The sequence below is a fragment of the Mustelus asterias genome, chromosome 7 (assembly GCF_964213995.1).
Source record: "Mustelus asterias chromosome 7, sMusAst1.hap1.1, whole genome shotgun sequence".
Lineage (NCBI taxonomy): Eukaryota > Metazoa > Chordata > Chondrichthyes > Carcharhiniformes > Triakidae > Mustelus > Mustelus asterias.
In genome coordinates, this window is record NC_135807.1 from 120,215,693 (window position 1) to 120,243,572 (window position 27,880).

The window sequence follows — 27,880 nt, forward strand, 5'->3', positions numbered from 1 at the left end:
GAGAATTAGGGGGAATAAGAGGGCAGTGAACACATCTGGATTTCCAAAAGATCTTCCCTAAGATACCACATGATACATCGATCAACATGGTTCCAGCGTACAGAATTAGAGGATTGTTAGAAGGATGGATAATTAGCTGGTTTAACGGCGGAAAGTAAAGAAATAGGAGAAATATTTCAACGTGGCAGGAGGTGGGAAGTGGATCCCACAAGGGTCAATGCTGAGATCCACAATCTAGGTGAATGAGTTAGACTGGAATCAAAGACACAAGTTTGAAATTTGCAGATGGCACCAAATGAGAAATGCAGCAGTCATCAGGGTTGCAACAAATTACCCAAATTCATTGATAAGCATGAAGTGTGGGTATATCATTGACAAATTAATTTCAATAGAGATGAATGTGAAGTAATGCATTTTGGTAAGAAAATTAAGGTGGTCACTTTTTCCCTAGTGGCACAGTGGTTGGCACTGCTGCCTCACAACGCCAGGGACCCAGGTTTAATTCCCAGCTTGGGTTACTGTCTGCGTGGAGTTTGCACATTCTGCCCGTGTCTGCTTGGTTTTCCTCTGGGTGCTCCGGTTTTCTCCCACAGTTCAAAGATGTGCAGGTTAGGTTGATTGGCCATTCTAAATTGACCCTAGTTTTGGGGGGGATTAGCAGGGTTACAGGGATAGGGTGGGATTGTTGTCAATGCAGGCTCGACGGGCCAAATGGTCTCCTTCTGTACTATAGGGATTCTATGATAAGAATCCATACTGGGTAGTTGAACAAAGGGATTTTGGAATGAAAATACACAAATGACTAATAGTTGTAATGCAGGCTAATAAGGTCATAACAAGTGTACGCCAAACACTTTGGGTGGGATTCTCTGGCCATGCACGCCCCAAGACCGGAAATTCCCACCTGAGCTCAACGGATCTTTAAATGGGCCACCAAATTTTCAACGGCAATTCCAGAGGCAGGCGAGGTGGGAGAATTTCGGCCTTTATTTCTCAAATTGGAGAAGTTACGCTAAACTTGTGATGAATCTTGTCAGTAATGTGTGCAGTTCTGGTCACCATATTATAAAAAGGAATTGAGACATTGGGCAGGATGGAAAAGTGATGATATCAAAGCTTTTACACAGCAGATCGACATGAAGAGACTAAGGGCCCGATTTTACCAAAGCTTCACGCCCGTTTTCAGGTGCGAAATCACGGTAAAGTTGGACGTCGGGCCTATACCGCGATCTGCACCCGATTGCGAGCAGATCGCGGCTCTACCGACACCCGATCCGGGCGCGGGTCCGGCCCATGCCCGAATCGGGCAACCCGGCGATTTAAATGCATTTGCATGCATTTAAATCGACTTAATGAACCGCGCGCCCAAATCTACCGCCAAATCCCACTTTACCGTCTTCTGGCCCGTTGAGGATCCACTGTGGAATCGGCTGGTTCTGCTTCATCTTCTTAGCGAGGAATCGCTTCATCCTGTAGGTTTTGTGTGACGGCAGAGCTCCGATCGGTCCGCCAGCGCTAAACCCTGCTCACAGAGAAGGCTGAAGGCTGACTTTGTGGCGGTCTTTGCAATTCTGAAAGATTTTGGACACAGAAAGAATGGTTCCTCTTGGGAAAAAGAACAAGACTAGAGACCACCAATATGAGATAGTTACCAAGAAATCAAATGAGAATTCAGGAGAAATGCCTTTACCCAAAGAGTAGTGAGAATGCAGAGCCCACTGCCACAGGGAGTGACATTGATGCATCCAAGGGTAAGCAACATAAGAAATAAGAATAAGAAATACATCATATGGTCTTACATTTGAAAAGACAAGGGCTGATATTTGACAGCTGTTAGGAAACAGAAGTGGATTTAAATAATCTGTATTAGTGGGTATCAGAAATATGGTGTAGCTTTAAGTAAATTCATTTTGAGTATTTCGGTACTTGAAAGGGTTAAATTACTTCAGTTTGGTTTAGATGCATGCATGGTAATCAGGGTTTATGATGTGAAAACGAGCAGCGCCTAGAGGAAAACTGGATTGTTGCTTAGCAACTAGGGGCCATCCTAGAATAGAAAGAACTTGTAAGCTGGTGTCAAAGAAACTGGACAAATGAAACAGCAGGGGGAAAACAAAAGAACAAGAGAAAGTCCCCAAAATCAGGGTGTGGGGACAAAAGTATGTTTCAGGAAAACAGTTAATTCAAAGGAACAAAGAACAAGAAGTTGAACGAGGTCTTGTTCGAGGAAATTCAAGTAAAAAGCAGAGAAAGTGCTCGGAATTAAAGAGACAGCTGTAAGAACCATATTTTAAAGTCAGTTAGGTGAGAAGCCAGAGATCAGAGGCAAATCCAAAGTTTGGTGACGTCTTAATACAGTCTGCAAAGCAACATTCCTGCACCAGGCCCATAGCTTCACTTTTCCCATGTCCCTTTATTCACTCAATGAGTGAAAATCCATCTGATTCACTAGGGTAGGAAAGCTGCCGTCCTTACCTGGTCTGGCTTACATGTGACTCCAGACCCACAGCAATGAGGTTGACTCTTAAACTGCCCTCTGAAATGGCCCAGTCAGCCATTCGGTTCAAGGGCAATTAGGGCTGGGCAACAAATATTGACCTTGCCAGTGTCCCCAACATCCCATTAAAGGATAAAGGAAAAAGAAATGCGAACATTAGAAGGAAACAGAGGGTTATGCGGATACTATTAGAGGAGAAAGGATGACAGGAAGCTCCCTCCCCTAAAACCCCAACCCCTAGCTGCAAAAACATTTTAAGTGTGCACAAATTGAAAATGCCCAAGGGTGCTCAGATAATACTTTATTATTTATCCACATTACTGTAACAAACTCAAAATCCAATCGATGTGGCACAAAAGGATAAAAACACCAAGTAAGATGTAAATAACATGTTACAGTCTGAATCTATAAATAGGCTGGTGGAATATTGAAGAAGCCAGTCACTTATTTTCCTCTAATGGAAAATCTATATCCTTTGTCATGGTCTTGACGTTTGGTTATAATTGTTCTCTGTTGAGTGATTTAAATAAACTAACTCTAAAGAGAAGCTTACTCAAGAATTAATGCAATGGTGGGTAAATACTCATATCAACTATGTGGCTCGCCCCTCCCCCTCATCCCCCACCCCTTCCCTGGCACACGCATCCACATCAACCCCCTGCCAATCCTGATCCCCAACATGCACCCATGATTTCCCCTCCCTCCAATCCCACAATCATCATTTGCCCCCTCTCCTTGTTAAGTAATGATGTGGAAATACCAGCATTGGACCCAGGTTAAAGTCCAACAGGTTTATTTGGAATCATGAGCTTCCGGAGCGCTGCTTCTTCCGGAACGCTGCTCCTTCAGGAACGCTGCTCCTTCATCACCTGATGAAGCAGCAACACTCCGAAAGCTCATGATTCCAAATAAATCTGTTGGACTTCAACCCGGTGTTGTGAGACTTCTTACCCTGTTAAGTAAAACTGCAGCATGGATAATTTTGTAATTTTAGCTGACAGAATTCTCCAGCATTATGGTTCCTTTCCACTTTTCATGTCAGTGTTCCAGTTTCAGCCAACTTTTCTTACTGCCCGTTATGGAGACTCCACTTTAGCAATAGAATAACTCATCAGAAAACAGAAGAAAATCAAATGAGCTCATGAACGGGCAGAAAACAAAAGGCTGAACTCACTGACACCAGTCAAAGCTACCTTCGCCATTCAATCATTTGCCACCTAAGCTAAACTTCAGTCGTTTGAATGTGAAGGGCTAGGCTGAGGTGCCACTGTGGGGCAAGAACTGATCCAATTGACCGTGAGCTGTGAGTAGGTCCCTTCTGCCGCCCCGTCCCCTCAATCCTCCACCCCCCAATACCCCCAGTCCCCCATCTCCCCACCCCCCACTCCCTAGTTCTAACCTCGACAGGACTCCTTTAGGTTGACAGAAATAATCATAGCTGGAAGTGACAGCACGCCTGTTGGAAATCTGATGCGGGCCTCCCAATGGTTCAGCAGGTTCAAAGCAACGAGTGGCAGAGTCAGACAGCCTAACTCACTCCTCATTGCAGTCCCCAGGCAGCACAGGGAGAGCTGAACTCAACGGGAGTCATTACAAAGGGTTCTAATTAGTCTCAGAGCCCCTGGGTCACAGAGGAGATCCTGCAGAGAACCCTGGTAGAGGTATGCAGAGTATGGCTGTTGGACAAACTCAACCTCACAATTTCGCAACACGTGCCCACTCCCAATTGCCACCCACTCCCTCCCGTGCCCCAGCTGCCTCCCACACCCCACCACTCCCTTCTGCCCCCCCGTCCCCTCAATCCTCCACCCCCCAATACCCCCAGTCCCCCATCTCCCCACCCCCCAACACCTCCACTTGCCAATCCCCTCCCCTCACTCCCAATCGCCCCTACTATGAATACTTGGCATGCCATAACATTCAAAGCTATGGGCCAAGTGCTGGCAAGTGGGACTAGATTCATAGAACCCTACAGTGCAGAAAGAGGCCATTCGGCCCATCGAGTCTGCACCGACCACAATCCCACCCAGGCTCTACCCCCATATCCCGACATATTTTACCCGCTAATCCCTCTAACCTACGCATCCCAGGACACTAAGGGGCAATTTTAGCATGGCCAATCAACCTAACCCGCACATCTTTGGACTGTGGGAGGAAACCGGAGCACCCGGAGGAAACCCACGCAGACACGAGGAGAATGTGCAAACTCCCCACAGACAGTGACCCGAGCCGGGAATCGAACCCAGATCCCTGGAGCTGTGAAGCAGCAGTGCTAACCACTGTGCTACCGTGCCGCCCTAGGTGGTAGCCGACTAGGTGGGCAGGTCACGGCATTTCATGTGCCGGTACAGACTCGATGGGCCGAAAGGCCTCTTCTGCACTGTAGTAGTCTGTGATTCTGTGAAGAGTCAACCATATAGCTGTGGACCTGGATTTACATGTAGGGCAGACCAGATAAGGATGACATCTTTCCTTCCCTAAAGGACATTAGTGAACCGGATGGTTTTATGGTCACCGTTAGAATTTTAATTCCAGATTTTTATTGGATTCAAATTTCAATATCTGCCACGGTGGGATTTGATTGCGGGTCTCTAGAGTTACCCTGGATCGCTGAATTACTAGTCCAGTGGCAATACCACAACAGCACCGTCTCCCATTCCACCTTGCCGCTTCCATAAGAATTAAGTTCTGGGCAAGAATATCCACAGTCAATCTCCCCTCTCTGTCACCTACTGAGGCCCTTAAGTGGACAATTAATGACAACTTATGTTCCTCAGTCCCTTGCTGCTGTTACTAACCCAGCTGCAGACTGGCTTGAAGCCATGCAGCATGCATTGCAGTTAAAATCATGCAAAACCTCTCTTGTTGTTGGGGAGGATTATTTTTGTTTTATTTTCTAGCTGTTCTTTCCTCCCATCTTCCAGACTCACTTACTAATTTTCCCAAAGCTAATTTTCTAAAATGAGCTCTGATGCAGGGTCATCCAGACTTGAAAACATTAGCTCTACTCTCTCTCCACAGATGCTGCCAGACCTGCTGAGATTTTCCAGTATAATATGTTTTTGTACTAAACTTTCCCAATTTTGTTTCCCTCCATTCCGGTTTCCAATCCTCTGCCAAGGTCATTTAAACGCCCCCCTCAACAACACTAGCAAACCATCCAATAATGATACTAATCCTGGCCTTGTTGATGTGCAACCCGTCCACCTTCCACAGAACTGGTCCAGAAGCCCAGAAATCTCAAGCCCTCCCTCCTCCACCATCTTTTCAGCCAAGCATTCATCTGCACTACCTTCTAATTATGTACTCACCAGTATATAACACACGGAACAATTTGGAGATTACAACCTTAAGGATCTTGATTATTAATTTCTGTGCTCGCTCCCAAAAATCTATTTGCAGGACACTCATCCTATATTTAAATTAGTCTTAATACAGTTCAATTTCACACAGGTTCACACTTTTCAAGCATTTGGAACCCCAATGTTATCTAGTTGGACTTTAAGTTAATTAGCACTAAATAGGAGCCAAGTTACAACCTTAAACCTCAATTCCTAATGAATTGATACTGATGTGGACCACAAAATTAGAATATTTAACAAGCATCTTGTATTGATGCTTACTGGGGGGGCATGTGGCACCGTGGATAGTGTTCTTATCTCTGACTCAAAAGCTCTGAGTTCAAGACGCACTTGATGGCCAAAGGAGGCATATAATGCAGCCAAACAGTTCAGGTATATAGAAATGCTTCAGAACATTAGAGCTCTGCTATTAGGATTCATCACTCCAAGTTATAACATGCTTATAAGAATGCATGTTAGTACAGCAACTCAAACTTCCTGAGTGAACTATAATATACAACCACGTCAATAAAATCAAGTGTAAGGGATTCTATGTATGCTTAGCTCTGTTTGCTTCATTAACGCAAATACTTCATTTCAAGATATTTCTGTCTATGCAATTACCTCTAAATGCTAAGCTTTTAAAGCTAACTTGACCAAATTTTAGAACTCAGCAGGCATGCTGGGATTAGCTAGAAAAATTGACTGCATTCTTTGAAAGTACAATACAAGCAGAAATAGGCCTTTTCATAAGCCAAACCAAAGCTTTTCATAAACAGTATCTGCAAGTTGTTTATGCAGCTAGGGACAGCATGTACCGAGCAATTCCATAACACAGATAACCAATCACATATATTGTAGTTTATAGCCCTATGTTTTTGTTTTTGGGTCAAGTCTGTTCTCGAGACCTGTTCAGTATGTTTTGAGTTCTTTGACTGTACATGACTGGCTTTTGCCAGTATTTCTCTCACTCTATCCAGTTTTTTCATTTTCTGCAATGTGTTAATTTTAAGGCCTGTTCAATAAAGAAATTCAACTTTGTATTAGAGCCGTCTTCATCTATTCAGAGGAATGAATGGACCCTACAGAGTGGCAACCGATAGGTAAGATATATTAGGAAGACTAGTGGATATATCACCTGGTCTTGATGGCTTGCATCCCAGGTTTCTAAAGAGAGTCAAGATAACGGTAGGGCTTGCCATAATCTTCCAATCTTCCCTGGATATGGGAGAAGTGCCCGGGAATTGGTGATTGGAAAATGTGCCACACTTATTCAAGGAAGTGTGCAAGGACATTCCAAGCAACTACAGTCAGTTTAATTGTATCAATTGAAGTTAAGTGCTTACTTGAGTACATATAAAGAAACTCTTTCTGACACAGGTGTACAGTGGAATCAAGAATATATACCTGTAATGTTTCAGTCTGTCAATAAATTTATTCCAAGTAAAGTCTGTCTTTGGTTTCTTCCTTCACCACTGGCAGTGGGTAACGGTGCATAAGATTTTAATAACATAATCCCCCAAAAATAAAACAATTAACAGACTCTTGGAGGGGTTTGAATTAATTAAGGAGCAGTAGCACAGGTTTGGAAAGGGAAGATCGTGCTTCCTAATTGAGTTGAACTTTTTCATGAAGTGACAGACAATGTTGATTATGAGAATGCAATGGATGTTATTTATATCGATTTTTAAAAAAATGTTTGACAAAGTACCACATGTGGTTAATAAAACTGAGCCTCGTGGAATGGGAGGGTCAGTGTCAACTTGGATACAAAGAAAAAACTGGCTTCAGAACAGAAAACAGAGACATGGTAAATAAATGGTTGTTTTATCAGACTGGAACATGTTGTGCAATATCTCAGGGCTCGATGGTAGCAGTGAGGCACAGTACCATCCTGGAATCATGTCTGCAGCCACAGAAACGTGTACCTGTTTCCCTGAGTAACATTCTTTCTGTCCCATTTTACAGCTGAAGCACTCATGCTGCAGTGGACAGGACTCTGGCTGTAATCCCCAGAGGAACTATCACTGTTCCCTGCACCACCCACCCCCTCCCTCACCAGTAGTCAGAGTGGTTATAGAGCAAAATGCACTCGGGTAATTGCTATCTGATCCCGCTGGTCTTTCCAGCAGTCACCCCTTCTGTCTCTCCCTGCACACTCTTAAGGAGTGGGATGGCCACCTCCTGAAACATGCTGCCCCCCACATAGTGCCCAGCTTTGCGGATGCACTGCAGTGACGTCAGCTGGTGTTCAAGCTCTGAAGTCTGGGGTTTGGGCTCCTTCAGCTGATGACATATTCTGCGTCCAAAACACGTGAAGTGTTCCAACATGGCACAGGACATGCATTGAAAGTGCCCTGCTATGTCTGAATTTATTAGATAGTACCTATAAAATGAATGCTTGTCTCTGCTTCCTGACAACATAAAAAAAACTCATTAATCAACTCTTTCCCTTGTGCTGATGCCACTTTAGGAGAGTTTTTTTTTACCTTTTCCCTGGCCCTCGCAGTTTCTTCCCTCTGGGCTCTCTAATTGACGCCACATTGAAAACACATTGCTCATTATTTTCCTTCTTTTCCCCTGTACAACAATTACAAACATTGATTTCCTTGGATAATTCTTATGCAAATGTCTATCCTCAATATTCAGAAAGGATGTTATTGTGCTGTCTATTAATGTAATCATACATTGCTTTATTCTCAGGAGGAAAGATTTTAATAACTTCCTGCTGCATACTGTGGTTTAAAATTCTAATTTCTTTTACCACACCAAAATTGGATTAAGTTCAAGTCATTGCAGGAATTTTTTATTATGTTAATGTGCGAAATTGATTCATAAATTTAACCTCATTGCAAGGATGCAAAATACTTAATTTAATTTAAAGACATATCGTAAATAGAACTACTCCTAATTATTACGTGGATGTGATGGAATAATGAAATCCAAGCAAATTCAAGTTATTTTTGACTCCCTTTGCCCCATTTCTCTAGTAATTACTCTTATTTCCTCCCAGGTTAACAGTTTGACTGCAGTGGTTACTGAATTTGTTACAAATATGAAGTTTGGAAGTTTGCCATCTTTTCGGACTGTTGCTTTAACCTTGGACAGTTTAACAGGTTTTAACAGATTAAACAGATTAACATTTTAACAGATTACAGAACATGTAATCTGCTCTGAATTCTGTCCGACAACTAACATGGGTGTGTTATTAAAAGATTAAAGGAGTGCCCGGGTTGTTCTACTGAGAAAAAGGTGCAAGATGTTCACACATGTAAACAATGATCAGGGAAGCTGCGCTGAGAGTAGATTTGTCTCCAAGTCCCAGGGAGGTGTTGAAAAGTCAGTAATTATAAACAGTTATACTTCAAACTGCCTCTTTAATACCAAGATAAAATTAAATAATAAACTAGGGCTGGGAGAGGGGGAAGGAAGAGACAAGTAATGTCCATTTCTTCTGATACATGACAATTAAATTGTGGATTAAGAGGATAGTTTACCAGTGTTTCTACCTCGATATAAGCCCCATGTGATTCATATTGCCATGCAAATGGGCTTTGAGGGGGCAAAAATCCATTAATTAAATTGTGGATTAATAGGATAGCTAATTAATATTTTACTTGGATATAAGGTGTGTGTGATTCATACTGCTATGCAGATGGACTTTGAGAGGGCAAAAGTCCATTGGAAGCCATTGTAGGATCAGGTTGCAGATTTTCTTAGAAAATATCATTGAGTTTCATAGACAGGGTCAGTCTGTAAGAATCTGAGAGAGAGAAAGCAGATAAAGATAGAGACAGCAAGCCCTGCTTTTTAAGCAGTGCTAGGCCTGTTGGTCACTACACAACTCAAATTGAAAGGGCCGAGTGTATGAGGATTTAAACAAGACTAGAAGATTCACCCAGTTTAGCTAAAGGGAAGAATCTCCAGTTTGTGCCTCAACATGGAAGCCAATTCTGGGATTAGGAATTATCTGGGAAAAGGGAAAGAAAAGAACCAAGCCTTTGGGAGCTAAGGACCACTTTGCTCCTGGAGAATGAAGTGCCGACTGAAGGGACAGGGTAAAATATAACCGTGTAGGGAGATTTCCTAGTGGTTTAAAAGTTAATCGGGGTATTTTAGTTGTTAGTATGAGTTGCTTACAAAAATAGGGTTCGACCAATGTTGCTTTTAATTAATTTTTTTACAGTAAAAGACCTGTCACGAGCAATGAATCCAGCCCAGGGTCAACCGCAGCTTCAATGTACAGATAAAAGGACACCTCTTACTTGTCCTTATCGAATATTGCAGATGGCTCAGTTTTGACCCACGTTGTTAGCATGCTTCCTGCCTAATATGTGGGGGCTTTAATAGTTGGATAAATGGCATTGTGTTGAACACTATCCGGGTTGTAAAATCAACATTATCGAACTCTAGCCGAAGGGATTGTTAGTTTACACCAGCAATCCCAAAAACCAAGGAACCAAAAGACTTTATTACTCATAACTCACAGCAAAACAAACTTAAAATGACACTCCTCTTTACAACAAGCTGTTAGGTGAAGTTCAGCAAATTTAAATGTCACATAAAAGGGTACATAACAAACAAAGGAATTGATACAGCAATTTAAAATGTGTCGGGAAAAATTAATCTCCCGTACTGCTAAAAGCTCAAGTGCCCAAAGCAAAATCAATTACTCCAGCCTCATGACATAAAGTGACCTTAATTCCAACAAGACACCCCACCAAGTAGCCAAATTGCAGTTACTGTTAATACTTTCCATTTTATAAGACTCAGTAGAAAACAGAGAATATCTACCTTGTGAAAGTTCCGGAAATAGGCTGCCTTTTCATCAGGAAATTTTTCTAACCTCCTTGGGCCTTTGCTGGAGGCTTTCTTAAATACCAACCAACACCTCCTGAAAATCTGTTAGAGACAGAAAGCGAATGCAAATAAGCCTGGTTAGTGCACCATTAAGATTGTAGAGTCAGAACATAAAGATAATGAAGATAATATAGTCCCATGTGTCAAAGCTATAAAACCAAACATTTATTGTCACAGTCAACATCACAAATATGGTTTAGGAAAAAGCAAGTTCTTCTGGTTTCATACTGCAGTCAGCAAAACATTTATTTAATCTCCATGTCCCCTGCACAATCCCCATTCCCCACGACGTCGACGCCTCCACCCACCACCCAACCGCAACCTCTCCTTCACTCCTTCCTCTCCCATTCCAGGCTACGGCCTTCTACCACAGGCTTTCCTACACTATAGCCAGCCACTCCCCACAATCTGGCTGGCTGCTGGGAAAGAAACAGACAAGAAATTGAAGAAAGGTTCTTTCCATAAATTTTGTTTATGGATCTCCACATCACCAACCCTGCCTTCCCCACCCTGTACCTTTGGGCTACCCAGCTGGTACAAACCCCTCCTGCTCTCTCCCCACCTCCTGGTAAATAGCAGAGACCAAGGGTGGGATTTTCTGCTCAGCCCGTTAGTTTCTCGGGGGCAGAGGTGGCCTGCCATTGGCAGATGGCGGGATCTTCTGGTCCTGCCATTGTCAACGGGGTTTCCCGTTGAATGTACCCCTCGCCACCGGAAAACCTGTGGCGGGGATGCACCATCAGTGGGACCGGAAGATTCCCACGGTGTGAATAGCTGGAAAATTCCAGCCCAAGTCAGCAGGTCATTTGATCATTGACAGGATTCCATTCAAACCTGGTCTCACTCTCCAGGTGGGATTTGCTGGTCGCACCCAGTCCGAGACCAAAAACTCCCACCCGAGGTGAATGGACCTATAAATAGTCAACCAAATATTCCATCCACAGGTGGGACTAGGAAATGTACCCCCACATCCACGTACCTGCTCTTTCTGAAGGGGTAATGGGTAAGTGACCAGCATTAGAAACGCTGCCAATATTTTTTTCTTTGCTATTGGGGCCAATTTAAGTCCCTTGCATCAGTCATTTCAGCTACCAACAATTCTGAAGCAGAGTTCTCCCACTTTCAAGCTACACTTTGTCATGTAAGGGTTAACAGAGTGGATATGCAAATGTATGACATAGATAGGGGGAGATGGTGGCAGGATGGTAATGTCACTGGACACATAATCTAGAGGCCTAGGCTAATGCTCTAGGGACATGGGTAAAATCCCATCATGGCAGCTGGTGGAATTTGAACTCAATTAATGAACCTAGAATATAAAGCTAGTCTCAGTCATGGTGACCATGATAACCGTAGCACAGTGTTTAGCACTGCTGCCTCACAGCGCCAGGGACCCGGGTTCGATTCCGGGTTGGGTCACTGTTAGAATTCTCCCTTAGTGTACCCAAACCGGATTAAATCCCGACTAGGGAATTTAAACAGTAACTTGATTAGTGTTAATGTAAATGTACATGTGAAACTAATAGATAAACTTTCAGAATAATAAGTTGGTGATTTTCTTTTCCCCTGTAAGTCACTATTTGTGCAATTAGTGCTGCCCTTAGCTTCTCTTTCAGTGTAAGGCAAGATATCTGACTCTGGATGCTTTCCACACTGGCTAGGGTGACATGTCTGTAGGTCTTTTATTCCAAAATGCATGATATTGTGCATTAATGTGAAGTGCTGGCCATCTCCTGAGGCAGTTTAGCGTTTACATATTAAACTAAAGGTCATGAGTAGCACTAAGAAGAATTGCTGAGCAGGTATATTAGCCAGAAGCAATTATCGAAATGCCAAGTTGTGCATCAAAGCTTTTGTCACAACACGCTGAGGCTCTTGCGCAACCAGACAATATTTATCTTTCCTTGGTGTCCAGTAAACTTGTTTAATGGCTGTAATAATTGAATATTCATCAGTCGTAATGGACAAGCTCTGGGGCCCCGGTGGAGAAGCGATCAGGTTACTGTGGGTTTTTATTTACACTGATTATAAAAGTTAAAAGTGAACCTGCATTAGGAGAGGTTGGCTGCTATTGATTCAGTACTGTCAGAGAGAAAAGGTTAAGCTTGATAGAATATGGCATTGCCATCACTGTAGCTTCCAGTGGGAACAGCAGCTACAACAGCAAATTATACTGTACTTCACTAGTTTCTAATGTTACGATCCCAGTTGGTCTTACTCCTGGATGGGAAGGTCCCAGAATGGAGCCCTGGCCCCAGAATGGATGTGGAGATGCCGGCGTTGGACTGGGGTAAACACAGTAAGAAGTTTAACAACACCAGGTTAAAGTCCAACAGGTTTATTTGGTAGCAAAAGCCACACAAGCTTTCGGAGCTCTAAGCCAAGTTCCGCACACACGAGGACGGCCTCAACTGGGATATTGGGTTCATGTCACACTATTTGTAACTCCCACAGTTGCGTGGACCTGCAGAGTTTCACTGGCTGTCTTGTCTGGAGACAATACACATCTTTTTAGCCTGTCTTGATGCTCTCTCCACTCACGTTGTTTTGTTTCTTAAAGACTTGATTAGTTGTAAGTATTCGCATTCCAACCATTATTCATGTAAATTGAGTCTGTGTCTTTGTAAGCTCTGCTTGTGAACAGAATTCCCACTCACCTGAAGAAGGGGCTTAGAGCTCCGAAAGCTTGTGTGGCTTTTGCTACCAAATAAACCTGTTGGACTTTAACCTGGTGTTGTTAAACTTCTTACCCAGAATGGAGCCCTGGCTCTGAAGACCATAACATTTTACTTTTTTCAGAAGACATGGAAAAAACAGTCACAGGAATGCTAAATAGCTTTTAAATAACAATAAAAACCATTTATTAAACTTGGAAAGTTTGACTGTAACACGATACTCCTCCACTCCCAATTATCCACACAAACGTACACCGATTTCAAGGATAACACCCCACTCTGAAACCAAATGGCAGATACCACTCAATTGATCTTCCATGCATTGCTCCTCAATTTCCCTTCAGATGATTGTCACAGGTGTTTTCCAAACTCCATTCTCGAAAAGACACATTTTAAAATCTTCTTTCAAACAATGCTTTTCCTCAGCTGTTTTCATCACCTCCAGCTATTCCAACCATCCTTTCAAATACAGCTTCCTCTCCACTGCTTTAACAAAGATCTGCCTTCAGGTTTTCCAACTCTCCTTTCAGGATTCAATTTTCTTGAATGTTTTTGCACACTGTCTCAAGAGATCCAGCCACTAATTGCTTCACAATTGCATCAACTATCGCTTCGCAGGCCATCGTAAAATATCACAAACCTTAGGATTACTTCAGATATCTTCGGCTTCTCACTAGCCAACTTAACTAATTCATTTTTCAGTTCGGTTTTTAATTTCCATGTTTCAATTCCTGTTTCTGTTTGTTCCTTAGACTTCAAACTTCCTGGCTCTTTTCATCTTTTAGTTTCCATAACTAGCTGTTCTTTAGCACGGTAGCACAGTGGTTAGCACTGCTGCTTCACAGCTCCAGGGACCTGGGTTTGATTCCCAGCCTTGGGTCACTGTCTGTGTGGAGTTTGCACATTCTCCTCGTGTCTGCGTGGGTTTCCTCCGGGTGCTCCGGTTTCCTCCCACAGTCCAAAGATGTGCAGGTTAGGTTGATTGGCCATGCTAAAAATTGCCCTTAGTGTCCTGAGATGCATAGGTTAGAGGGATTAGTGGGGAAATATGTAGGGATATGGGAATAGGGCCTGGGTGGGATTGTGGTCGGCGCAGACTCGATGGGCCGAATGGCCTCTTTCTGTACTGTAGGGTTTCTATGGGCCTCATTAAAGTCATTACAATCTGCTTTATTACCTCTTTATTTGTTTCAATGTCAAATGTTGTTTGATATCAGTGCTGCAAAGCATCTTGGGATGTTTTATCACTTTAAAGGAATTATATGAATACAAGTTCATCTTTATCATAGAATCCCTACAGCGCAGAAATAGGCCATTTGGCACATCGAGCTTGCACCAACAACAATCTCACCCAGGTCCTATCCCCATAACCCCATGTATTTACTTTGCTAATCCCTCTGACACTAATTTAGCATGGTCAATGCACCTAACCAGCATGCCTTTCGGACTGTGGGAAGAAAGCAGGGCACCCGGAGGAAACCCACGCAGACACGGGGAGAACATGCAAACTCCACACAGACAGTGACCCAGGGCTGGAATTGAACCCATGGCGCTGTGAGGCAGCAGTGCTAACCACTATGTTATCGAGCAGCGCATGGTATGAACCAGGGGGATAGTTACTGGAATATCCAACTAGCTACAGAAAGTGAAATAAAGAGGGAAAGATTAATTGGATTAAGAGAAAGAGTGCAAGAAATACATAGGGTGGAGCATCACAACAGGGTGGGGCAGGACAGGAAAATTAGGAGAACAGCCGAAAGTCAATTGGCCGTTTTTCAAATATCCTCGTCCTGCCCACAAAGATCCCAACCCCTGGTGGGACCAGAAAATCCAAGCCACAGAGACAAAAGAAAATTTTCTAAAAAACAATTAACGACGGAAGGAATTAAACTTTTTATGAAGATGTGACTTGATTGATAAATCTGTATTTTCACTGGCTGACCAAACATACACTAAACTGTTTGAAAATTATCACTTTTTAAAGTCAATAAAATACACTGACTAAAGATGGCTACCACGAGTTATCTGACATCTTTTTGCTAGTTGACCAGCTTCTGGAAAGTTCCAATGTGGAATTATAATTCAAATTTCATATTTTAAAATTTGAAATGAGACGGAGTAAACTATTTCGAAATGCAAATTTACCTTCCAAAGAGAAAGTGAAAAACAAACAAACAAAACGCCTGCAGGGGAATGTGAAGAGAGAGTCATTTCCTATAATTAAAAGATCCATCAAAACTCATCACTGTCCAAAGAAGATGCACCGAAATGCAAAGTGTTGGTTGATATTAAAACAATGGCTCCCAAAGACAGACCCACCCAAAACCCCTTGGATTACACAATGGGTGAAGTATAACAGGACAGAATGTCAGTCACTACAGTGAGATTGCAAGTGGCACAGGGAGCGTCACCTTCTCCTCTCTTTTAGAAAAAAGTATGTCTCATCCCATTCGAGAAGTCAAGTGTCTGAAACCTACCAGTGAACTGAGATCTCAAAATATTTGCAACATCTTCTGGGCCGTAACATTTCAAATGTATGCCTCAAGGAAAATCAAAGGACACCTAACCCTGTATTCTTTTATTTTTTTATTGGACTCTAACTTCCCATATTTGTGATGCTTGTGGGCGTGTTATGCTTTTATTATTTTACTATGGTTTAGTGGCGAATAGATTTACTCTGTCTTTAACTCAAGAAAATCTTGTCCGATTGGCTCGTTATTGTTCACTGCATAAATAGTTAAATATATTCTGATTTGGAAAAGACACATCTTTGTAAAAAAGAAACTTGAATCATTGTCGTGACCAACTGAGAAGGATGAATAGAGATTAACCAGTTCACTCTGTCTCTCCAAACAAACAGAACACTTATGACAATTTATTTCGGGTTCCAGAGAGGACGGCTGGTAGAGACTGAGAATGATCACACCATTAAGAAGGACACTCAGACTGAACTAGACCCACCTTAAATCCCTGTGGGGAATTGGCTTTGTATCCTTTGTGCCAAGACAGGAAACTCACACCAAGATCGGCATTTTTGTGCCCATATTTGCAATGGGTGCAAAGTCCTGTGAGATCTGTGAAACCAGGATCTCGGTGGCGAGTTCTCGTGGCGTGATTGTGCTCCCCCATCCCTCCACCGTTGGAGTATTGAGGTTCCTGCTCGGAAACTCATTTAAATAAATTATCGTAGCATTAAATGGTTTTCCTGTCATATCGTTTCCCCCCTCCACATTGGGACCTCCTCCTTCACCAGTGTGTTGTCACCACAGCGAGGTTCACAAATGGTTTGTAAAAATGGGAACCCGATGCAGGGTAGCTGCCGAGGGCACGCAGGTAAGTACAGTCCCCGGGGCGGAGAGGGACATGCCCACGCAGTACACTGGCATTGTCTCTTGGCATCCCAGGGGGCACTGCCGGGGGCGTTCCAAATGGCAGTGGCAGGACGGTCCCAGTGGAGCGCTCCATTGGCAGGGGGCGGGGGGGGGGGGGGTTCCCTATCCATAGAGGGGGGAGGAGGAACTCCCTGTGTCCGTGGTGGTGCACTGCCCTTGTGTATGGGGGGTGGTGCCCATGCTCCTTGGGTGGGTAAATTGGAGAACTCAGTATTTCCGGTTTTTTCCGGCCCCCGGCCCTCCAGTGTGGGATGTGCCTGCAGATTTTCTTTGCACCGAGTGCTGGATTATCTGGTGAGAAACGCCCTCAGTGCCGCCAATGAGTGGTACATCGGTTTTCTCACCTCCGCCAACACACTGTGCAAAATTGAGAAGATTCCACCCCACGTCATGTATCTAAATGGTGAGTCAGACTGTGAGGTTTTCAGGAGGCGAATGGCAAGAGCGATACAACTCAGGCAGCAACTTCCAGATTTTTGCACCTAACCATTGCATCTGACCCCACCCAAAATCACTGCCACATTTCCGCATAAGGAATAGGGAGTGCCATTAGTCTTCGACTTACTTTGACATTAAATACCAGCCTTACCGACAATGCCCACATTGCCAAGGATGGAGAAAAAATTAGCTTAGGTGCATTGGCCATGTTAAACTCTCCCTCAGTGTACCCGAACAGGCGTCGGAGTGTGGCAACTAGGGGATTTTCATAGTAACTTAATTGCAGTAAGCCTAATTGTGACACTAATAAATAAACTTTTAAATAAACATAGGCTGGGATTTTGCACATTGGCACATTTTTGGGAGCTTTACCTGCCACAGTGGGGCACAAAAGCATCCTGGGAATTTTGGCAGGCTCCAAGCTCTGCTCAGAAGCCCAGTGGGCAGAGTTCTGAATCACAGGAACAGGAGAAGGCCATTCAGCCCATCGAGCCCACTCCACCATTCAATACGATCATAGCTGATTGGACACTCTTAGAAAGAATCTTAGAAACCCTACAGCACAGAAAGAGGCCATTCGTCCCATCGAGTCTGCACCGACCACAATCCCACCCAGGCCCTACCCCCATATCCCTACATATTTACCCACTAATCCCTCTAACCTACGCATCCCAGGACACTAAGGGCAATTTTAGCATGGCCAATCAACCTAACCCGCACATCTTTGGACTGTGGGAGGAAACCGGAGCACCCGGAGGAAACCCACGCAGACACGAGGAGAATGTGCAAACTCCACACAGACAGTGACCAGAGCCAGGAATCGAACCCAGGTCCCTGGAGCTGTGAAGCAGCAGTGCTAACCACTGTGCTACCGTGCCGCCCTTTTACACAAACTATCCCCGGCTGAAACCAGCCCAATGGAGACACGAACTGAGGTTCAGCTTGGCCAGCCGCTTCAGGCCAGGACAACAGGCTAAAGAATAAAAAGACAAATCATTTTATTTTAAAGCATATGGTGGCCTCAAGGCTCTCCCATTCATTTCAAAATTAACTCTCCACTTGTTTCCAGACAGTAGGAGCACAAAACATTCCTGGCACTCAGCATTGTGCAAGTACAAATATTTTATTTGTCTCCCTCTATTTAAAATGTATTTTTCAATCTATGTATGCCTTTTCTGGCAGTTTGTCAGTGCTAACGCTCCTTTTTTTCCTTTGGGGGAAAACGGGGGGGCGGGGGGGAGGGGGAGATGCTCATTTCGGGAATGGATCCTTCATCCGACCCACACCCAAATGTGAAATTGTTTGGGCTTCTTTCACAGATGCTGCCTAAAATCCAGAAAATCCAAGCCACAGAGACAAAAGAAAATTTTCTAAAAAACAATTAACGACGGAAGGAATTAAACTTTTTATGAAGATGTGACTTGATTGATAAATCTGTATTTTCACTGGCTGACCAAACATACACTAAACTGTTTGAAAATTATCACTTTTTAAAGTCAATAAAATACACTGACTAAAGATGGCTACCACGAGTTATCTGACATCTTTTTGCTAGTTGACCAGCTTCTGGAAAGTTCCAAAGTGGAATTATAATTCAAATTTCATATTTTAAAATTTGAAATGAGATGGAGTAAACTATTTCGAAATGTAAATTTACCTTCCAAAGAGAAAGTGAAAAACAAACAAAACACCTTCAGGGGAATGTGAAGAGAGAGTCATTTCCTATAATTAAAAGATCCATCAAAACTCGTCACTGTCCAAAGAAGATGCACCGAAATGCAAAGTGTTGATTGATATTAAAACAATGGCTCCCAAAGACAGACCCACCCAAAACCCCTTGGATTACACAATGGGTGAAGTATAACAGGACAGAATGTCAGTCACTACAGTGAGATTGCAAGTGGCACAGGGAGCGTCACCTTCTCCTCTCTTTTAGAAAAAAGCATGTCTCATCCCATTCGAGAAGTCAAGTGTCTGAAACCTACCAGTGAACCGAGATCTCAAAATATTTGCAACATCTTCTGGGCCGTAACATTTCAAATGTATGCCTCAAGGAAAATCAAAGGACACCTAACCCTGTATTCTTTTATTTTTTTTATTGGACTCCAACTTCCCATATTTGTGATGCTTGTGGGCGTGTTATGCTTTTATTATTTTACTATGGTTTAGTGGCGAATAGATTTACTCTGTCTTTAACTCAAGAAAATCTTGTCCGATTGGCTCGTTATTGTTCACTGCATAAATAGTTAAATATATTCTGATTTGGAAAAGACACATCTTTGTAAAAAAGAAACTTGAATCATTGTCGTGACCAACTGAGAAGGATGAATAGAGATTAACCAGTTCACTCTGTCTCTCCAAACAAACAGAACACTTATGACAATTTATTTCGGGTTCCAGAGAGGACGGCTGGTAGAGACTGAGAATGATCACACCATTAAGAAGGACACTCAGACTGAACTAGACCCACCTTAAATCCCTGTGGGGAATTGGCTTTGTATCCTTTGTGCCAAGACAGGAAACTCACACCAAGATCGACATTTTTGTGCCCATATTTGCAATGGGTGCAAAGTCCTGTGAGATCTGTGAAACCAGGATCTCGGTGGCGAGTTCTCGTGGCGTGATTGTGCTCCCCCATCCCTCCACCGTTGGAGTATTGAGGTTCCTGCTCGGAAACTCATTTAAATAAATTATCGTAGCATTAAATGGTTTTCCCGTCATATCGTTTCCCCCCTCCACATTGGGACCTCCTCCTTCACCAGTGTGTTGTCACCACAGCGAGGTTCACAAATGGTTTGTAAAAATGGGAACCCGATGCAGGGTAGCCGCCGAGGGCACGCAGGTAAGTACAGTCCCCGGGGCGGAGAGGGACATGCCCACGCAGTACCCTGGCATTGTCTCCTGGCATCCCAGGGGGCACTGCCGGGGGCGTCCCAAATGGCAGTGGCAGGACGGTCCCAGTGGAGCGCTCCATTGGCAGGGGGCGGGGGGGGGGGGGTTCCCTATCCGTAGAGGGGGGAGGGGGAACTCCCTGTGTCCGTGGTGGTGCACTGCCCTTGTGTATGGGGGGTGGTGCCCATGCTCCTTGGGTGGGTAAATTGGAGAACTCAGTATTTCCGTTTTTTTCCGGCCCCCGCCCCTCCAGCGTGATAGCGTGGGATGTGCCTGCAGATTTTCTTTGCACCGAGTGCTGGATTATCTGGTGAGAAACGCCCTCAGTGCCGCCAATGAGTGGTACATCGGTTTTCTCACCTCCGCCAACACACTGTGCAAAATTGAGAAGATTCCACCCCACGTCATGTATCTAAATGGTGAGTCAGACTGTGAGGTTTTCAGGAGGCGAATGGCAAGAGCGATACAACTCAGGCAGCAACTTCCAGATTTTTGCACCTAACCATTGCATCTGACCCCACCCAAAATCACTGCCACATTTCCGCATAAGGAATAGGGAATGCCATTAGTCTTCGACTTACTTTGACATTAAATACCAGCCTTACCGACAATGCCCACATTGCCAAGGATGGAGAAAAAATTAGCTTAGGTGCATTGGCCATGTTAAACTCTCCCTCAGTGTACCCGAACAGGCGTCGGAGTGTGGCAACTAGGGGATTTTCATAGTAACTTAATTGCAGTAAGCCTAATTGTGACACTAATAAATAAACTTTTAAATAAACATAGGCTGGGATTTTGCACATTGGCACATTTTTGGGAGCTTTACCTGCCACAGTGGGGCACAAAAGCATCCTGGGAATTTTGGCAGGCTCCAAGCTCTGCTCAGAAGCCCAGTGGGCAGAGTTCTGAATCACAGGAACAGGAGAAGGCCATTCAGCCCATCGAGCCCACTCCACCATTCAATACGATCATAGCTGATTGGACACTCTTAGAAAGAATCTTAGAAACCCTACAGCACAGAAAGAGGCCATTCGTCCCATCGAGTCTGCACCGACCACAATCCCACCCAGGCCCTACCCCCATATCCCTACATATTTACCCACTAATCCCTCTAACCTACGCATCCCAGGACACTAAGGGCAATTTTAGCATGGCCAATCAACCTAACCCGCACATCTTTGGACTGTGGGAGGAAACCGGAGCACCCGGAGGAAACCCACGCAGACACGAGGAGAATGTGCAAACTCCACACAGACAGTGACCAGAGCCAGGAATCGAACCCAGGTCCCTGGAGCTGTGAAGCAGCAGTGCTAACCACTGTGCTACCGTGCCGCCCTTTTACACAAACTATCCCCGGCTGAAACCAGCCCAATGGAGACACGAACTGAGGTTCAGCTTGGCCAGCCGCTTCAGGCCAGGACAACAGGCTAAAGAATAAAAAGACAAATCATTTTATTTTAAAGCATATGGTGGCCTCAAGGCTCTCCCATTCATTTCAAAATTAACTCTCCACTTGTTTCCAGACAGTAGGAGCACAAAACATTCCTGGCACTCAGCATTGTGCAAGTACAAATATTTTATTTGTCTCCCTCTATTTAAAATGTATTTTTCAATCTATGTATGCCTTTTCTGGCAGTTTGTCAGTGCTAACGCTCCTTTTTTTCCTTTGGGGGAAAACGGGGGGGCGGGGGGGAGGGGGAGATGCTCATTTCGGGAATGGATCCTTCATCCGACCCACACCCAAATGTGAAATTGTTTGGGCTTCTTTCACAGATGCTGCCTAAAATCCAGAAAATCCAAGCCACAGAGACAAAAGAAAATTTTCTAAAAAACAATTAACGACGGAAGGAATTAAACTTTTTATGAAGATGTGACTTGATTGATAAATCTGTATTTTCACTGGCTGACCAAACATACACTAAACTGTTTGAAAATTATCACTTTTTAAAGTCAATAAAATACACTGACTAAAGATGGCTACCACGAGTTATCTGACATCTTTTTGCTAGTTGACCAGCTTCTGGAAAGTTCCAAAGTGGAATTATAATTCAAATTTCATATTTTAAAATTTGAAATGAGACGGAGTAAACTATTTCGAAATGTAAATTTACCTTCCAAAGAGAAAGTGAAAAACAAACAAACAAAACACCTTCAGGGGAATGTGAAGAGAGAGTCATTTCCTATAATTAAAAGATCCATCAAAACTCGTCACTGTCCAAAGAAGATGCACCGAAATGCAAAGTGTTGATTGATATTAAAACAATGGCTCCCAAAGACAGACCCACCCAAAACCCTTTGGATTACACAATGGGTGAAGTATAACAGGACAGAATGTCAGTCACTACAGTGAGATTGCAAGTGGCACAGGGAGCGTCACCTTCTCCTCTCTTTTAGAAAAAAGCATGTCTCATCCCATTCGAGAAGTCAAGTGTCTGAAACCTACCAGTGAACCGAGATCTCAAAATATTTGCAACATCTTCTGGGCCGTAACATTTCAAATGTATGCCTCAAGGAAAATCAAAGGACACCTAACCCTGTATTCTTTTATTTTTTTTATTGGACTCCAACTTCCCATATTTGTGATGCTTGTGGGCGTGTTATGCTTTTATTATTTTACTATGGTTTAGTGGCGAATAGATTTACTCTGTCTTTAACTCAAGAAAATCTTGTCCGATTGGCTCGTTATTGTTCACTGCATAAATAGTTAAATATATTCTGATTTGGAAAAGACACATCTTTGTAAAAAAGAAACTTGAATCATTGTCGTGACCAACTGAGAAGGATGAATAGAGATTAACCAGTTCACTCTGTCTCTCCAAACAAACAGAACACTTATGACAATTTATTTCGGGTTCCAGAGAGGACGGCTGGTAGAGACTGAGAATGATCACACCATTAAGAAGGACACTCAGACTGAACTAGACCCACCTTAAATCCCTGTGGGGAATTGGCTTTGTATCCTTTGTGTCAAGACAGGAAACTCACACCAAGATCGACATTTTTGTGCCCATATTTGCAATGGGTGCAAAGTCCTGTGAGATCTGTGAAACCAGGATCTCGGTGGCGAGTTCTCGTGGCGTGATTGTGCTCCCCCATCCCTCCACCGTTGGAGTATTGAGGTTCCTGCTCGGAAACTCATTTAAATAAATTATCGTAGCATTAAATGGTTTTCCCGTCATATCGTTTCCCCCCTCCACATTGGGACCTCCTCCTTCACCAGTGTGTTGTCACCACAGCGAGGTTCACAAATGGTTTGTAAAAATGGGAACCCGATGCAGGGTAGCCGCCGAGGGCACGCAGGTAAGTACAGTCCCCGGGGCGGAGAGGGACATGCCCACGCAGTACCCTGGCATTGTCTCCTGGCATCCCAGGGGGCACTGCCGGGGGCGTCCCAAATGGCAGTGGCAGGACGGTCCCAGTGGAGCGCTCCATTGGCAGGGGGCGGGGGGGGGGGTTCCCTATCCGTAGAGGGGGGAGGGGGAACTCCCTGTGTCCGTGGTGGTGCACTGCCCTTGTGTATGGGGGGTGGTGCCCATGCTCCTTGGGTGGGTAAATTGGAGAACTCAGTATTTCCGGTTTTTTCCGGCCCCCGCCCCTCCAGCGTGATAGCGTGGGATGTGCCTGCAGATTTTCTTTGCACCGAGTGCTGGATTATCTGGTGAGAAACGCCCTCAGTGCCGCCAATGAGTGGTACATCGGTTTTCTCACCTCCGCCAACACACTGTGCAAAATTGAGAAGATTCCACCCCACGTCATGTATCTAAATGGTGAGTCAGACTGTGAGGTTTTCAGGAGGCGAATGGCAAGAGCGATACAACTCAGGCAGCAACTTCCAGATTTTTGCACCTAACCATTGCATCTGACCCCACCCAAAATCACTGCCACATTTCCGCATAAGGAATAGGGAATGCCATTAGTCTTCGACTTACTTTGACATTAAATACCAGCCTTACCGACAATGCCCACATTGCCAAGCATGGAGAAAAAATTAGCTTAGGTGCATTGGCCATGTTAAACTCTCCCTCAGTGTACCCGAACAGGCGTCGGAGTGTGGCGACTAGGGGATTTTCATAGTAACTTAATTGCAGTAAGCCTAATTGTGACACTAATAAATAAACTTTTAAATAAATATAGGCTGGGATTTTGCACATTGGCACATTTTTGGGAGCTTTACCTGCCACAGTGGGGCACAAAAGCATCCTGGGAATTTTGGCAGGCTCCAAGCTCTGCTCAGAAGCCCAGTGGGCAGAGTTCTAAATCACAGGAACAGGAGAAGGCCGTTAAGCCCATCGAGCCCACTCCACCATTCAATACGATCATAGCTGATTGGACACTCTTAGAAAGAATCTTAGAAACCCTACAGCACAAAAGAGGCCATTCGGCCCATCGAGTCTGCACTGACCACAATCCCACCCAGGCCCTACCCCCATATCCCTACATATTTACCCACTAATCCCTCTAACCTACGCATCCCAGGACACTAAGGGCAATTTTAGCATGGCCAATCAACCTAACCCGCACATCTTTGGACTGTGGGAGGAAACCGGAGCACCCGGAGGAAACCCACACAGACACGGGGAGAATGTTCAAACTCCACACAGACAGTGACCCAAGCCGGGAATCGAACCCAGGTCCCTGGAGCTGTGAAGCAACAGTGCTAACCACTGTGCTACCGTGCCGCCCTTTTACACAAACTATCCCCGGCTGAAACCAGCCCAATGGAGACACGAACTGAGGTTCAGCTTGGCCAGCCGCTTCAGGCCAGGACAACAGGCGAAAGAATAAAAAGACAAATCATTTTATTTTAAAGCATATGGTGGCCTCAAGGCTCCACCATTCATTTCAAAATTAACTCTCCACTTGTTACCAGACAGTAGGAGCACAAAACATTCCTGGCACTCAGCATTGTGCAAGTACAAATATTTTATTTGTCTACCTCTATTTAAAATGTATTTTTCAATCTATGTATGCCTTTTCTGGCAGTTTGTCAGTGCTAACGCTCCTTTTTTTCCTTTGGGGGAAAACGGGGGGCGGGGGGGAGGGGGAGATGCTCATTTCGGGAATGGATCCTTCATCCGACCCACACCCAAATGTGAAATTGTTTGGGCTTCTTTCACAGATGCTGCCTCACCACCTTTCCAGCATTTTGCTGGGTCGGTTCCTGTCTGCCGGACTCAGTTATCGATCAAAATCCCAAACTCCGGGCAAAAAAAAAACATGAGGCCTCGATTGGACAAGCTGAAATAAATTTGGTGGCTTGTTCCAAAACCTGCCAAACCCCCACCACCGCCCCCCCCCCCCTCCCCCACCCCGCCTCCCCTGGCAAATAAATCAGCAACAGGCTGTGACTATTATAACCTGTCAAAGAAAAAAATGCTACAAATCGGTCAGGCAGTGATTGCTGGAGAGAATGGACAAGTCGACTGTGTGTGGACGTTAGACAAAGGGTTCAGGTATCCTTTCCCTCCACAGGTGCTGCATTTTTCTATTTTTATTTCCGATGCAGTCTTTCGGATTTTATGTCTTAAGAACATAGCCTGATACCCGTCCTCAGCCCTGTGCTGTCGGTGTAACATTCTCTTCTTTTGAAATTCAAAGGCTTTGGTTGTAACTATAAAATCCTTAATTCCCTGCCCACTGTCCGGCCATACACACAAGGACAAACCATCAATTTCAGAGCTAAGTTAGCTCGTTGTAAATTGACTCAGGCTTTACCCCGTGGGTGGCCAGACCATTGAGAAAAAAATGAACGTGGACAAAAAAATAGCCACAATTTGGATATGACCCTACTCCCCCACCAAAGAAAAGGATGGATTAGTATAACAGAGAAGACAGAAGTATACTCTCTACAAAACATAGAGGGTCCTAATCCAGTGCCACTCAAATTCAGTAAGCCCTCTGACGATCATTGTATTGTAGAATAACTACAGTGCAGAGGGAGGCCATTCAACCCATCAAGTCTGCACTGACTCTCTAGCAGAGTATCTTTTCCCTCGCACTATCCCCATAACCCCACGCATTTACCATGGCTAATCCATTTTCACCTACACATCTTGGGACACTAAGGGGCAATTTAACACGGTCAATGCACCTCACCAAGCACATCTTTCAGACTGTGGGAGGAAACCGGAGCACCTGGAGAAAACCCACGCAGACACGGGGAGAATGTGCAAACTCCACACACACAAAGCTGGAATTGAACCTAGGTCTCCGGCACTGCGAGGCAGTCCCTGCCCAGTCTGGCATACTCTCTTTCAAAAGCAACTGCCAATAAAATATATAAAATAATAATATAAATAAAACTGTTAAAGCATGCTGCAAGGAATACAGCATATGTACACAAAGGTAAGAAGCCTCATAGTTGGAATATATGCTCCTGGAAGTAACATCTGAGTAAAAATGAGTTGCTGCATAAATATGCAAAATTTTGAGGCAAAAAATTAAAAAAGAATTCACAAATCAAATGCAAAATACTGTGGATGCCAACATTCTGAACTAAAAACAGAAAGTGCTGGAAATATCCATCAAGTCAGGCAGCATCTCTGGAAAGAGAGACAAAGTTAGCCTCTCAAGTTAGTGATAAGAAAGACTTTCTCAAGCTTGTATCGTAAAAAAACAAAAATCATATTTTAAGACTAGGGGCAGAATTTTCCGCTCCTCCACCCGGCCACGGGAATCGTAGCGGGCGGATCATGCAAAGGTCCATTGACATTGGGCAGGATTTTCCAGTCTTAGGGCGAGCACGGCTGGAAAATCCTAGCTGTTTCACTCAGATGCAGGTTATCCTAAATGTAAAGTCCGTACAACACTAATGGATGTTATTATGAGGGGCTGGATGAAGCATATCACTGAAGCAGGGCGATAACATTTATTCTGCATCTGCTTCAGTTAATTGAACAATATTCAATGCTGAGACTGAATAGTCCAATTCCAATTCTCTTCCTGCACTAAGGCCGACTTCCATCTATTTCCATGGCTATTAAGTGCTGGAACAGGTTGCTAATCTGTCACCAGAGGCTTATACCTTGAGGGGCGTCACTCCACATCAAGCATGGCTGACCAGGAGGCTCTCCCACTCTTACTGCCAGCGCTGTTAGGAAGGATTTGCAGGTTGACACACACAAATTGTTTGACCATGTTATGAACACAGCTTTCTCGACCATTAGGTCTAGGGGGACCCAGATGATCTGGCTCAAAGGCAAGGATGCTACCCACTCCGCCACAAAGCCTCCTGTGCACTGGGTAGCGCTGACATGCTTCACGGCCCTGGGCACAATGGTACATTCGCAAAGCCATCAGACTAATATATAAAAAAAAGTTTACTTATTAGTCACAAGTAGTCTTACATTAACACCGTAATGAAGTTCCTGTGAAAATCCCCTAGTAGCCACACTCCTGTGTCTGTTCAGGTACACGGAGGGGGAATTTAGCATGGCCAATTCACCTAACCTACACGTCTTTTTGGACTGTGGGGGGGAAACCGGAGCACCTGGAGGAAACCCACGCAAACAGAGGGATTAAGGGCAAACTCCACACAGACAGTGACCCAAGCCGGGAATCGAACCCGGGTCCCTGGCGCTATGAGGCAGCAGTGCTAACTATTGTGCCACCCTATATATCTCTCATCTCGCATGTTTTGTCTGGATCAAACTTTCTGGGAACAACATACCTCATCTTCAATTAGCGAACATGAGTGTACAAACAAAAGCATGGCGGCCATTAAAACCAGCAGGTGCCTTCTCAGAAGTAATGTGAGATTAGTGGGAGGGTATCAAATTAGCTGGG

General features: G+C 44.3%; 1 protein-coding gene across 1 annotated transcript in view; it reads right to left on the reverse strand.

Moving 5' to 3' along the window:
• Positions 1 to 19,924, reverse strand: part of dok6 (docking protein 6) — a 164,070-nt gene extending 144,146 nt beyond the window's left edge. Inside the window, exons 1-3 of the mRNA XM_078215510.1 lie at positions 19,731 to 19,924; positions 18,092 to 18,176; positions 10,633 to 10,740 (exon numbers count right to left, since the gene is read on the reverse strand). Of these exons, the coding sequence (XP_078071636.1) occupies positions 10,633 to 10,740; positions 18,092 to 18,176; positions 19,731 to 19,924 (387 nt within the window). The remainder of the gene's footprint in view (positions 1 to 10,632; positions 10,741 to 18,091; positions 18,177 to 19,730) is intronic.
• Between the last annotated feature and the right edge of the window lie 7,956 nt (positions 19,925 to 27,880).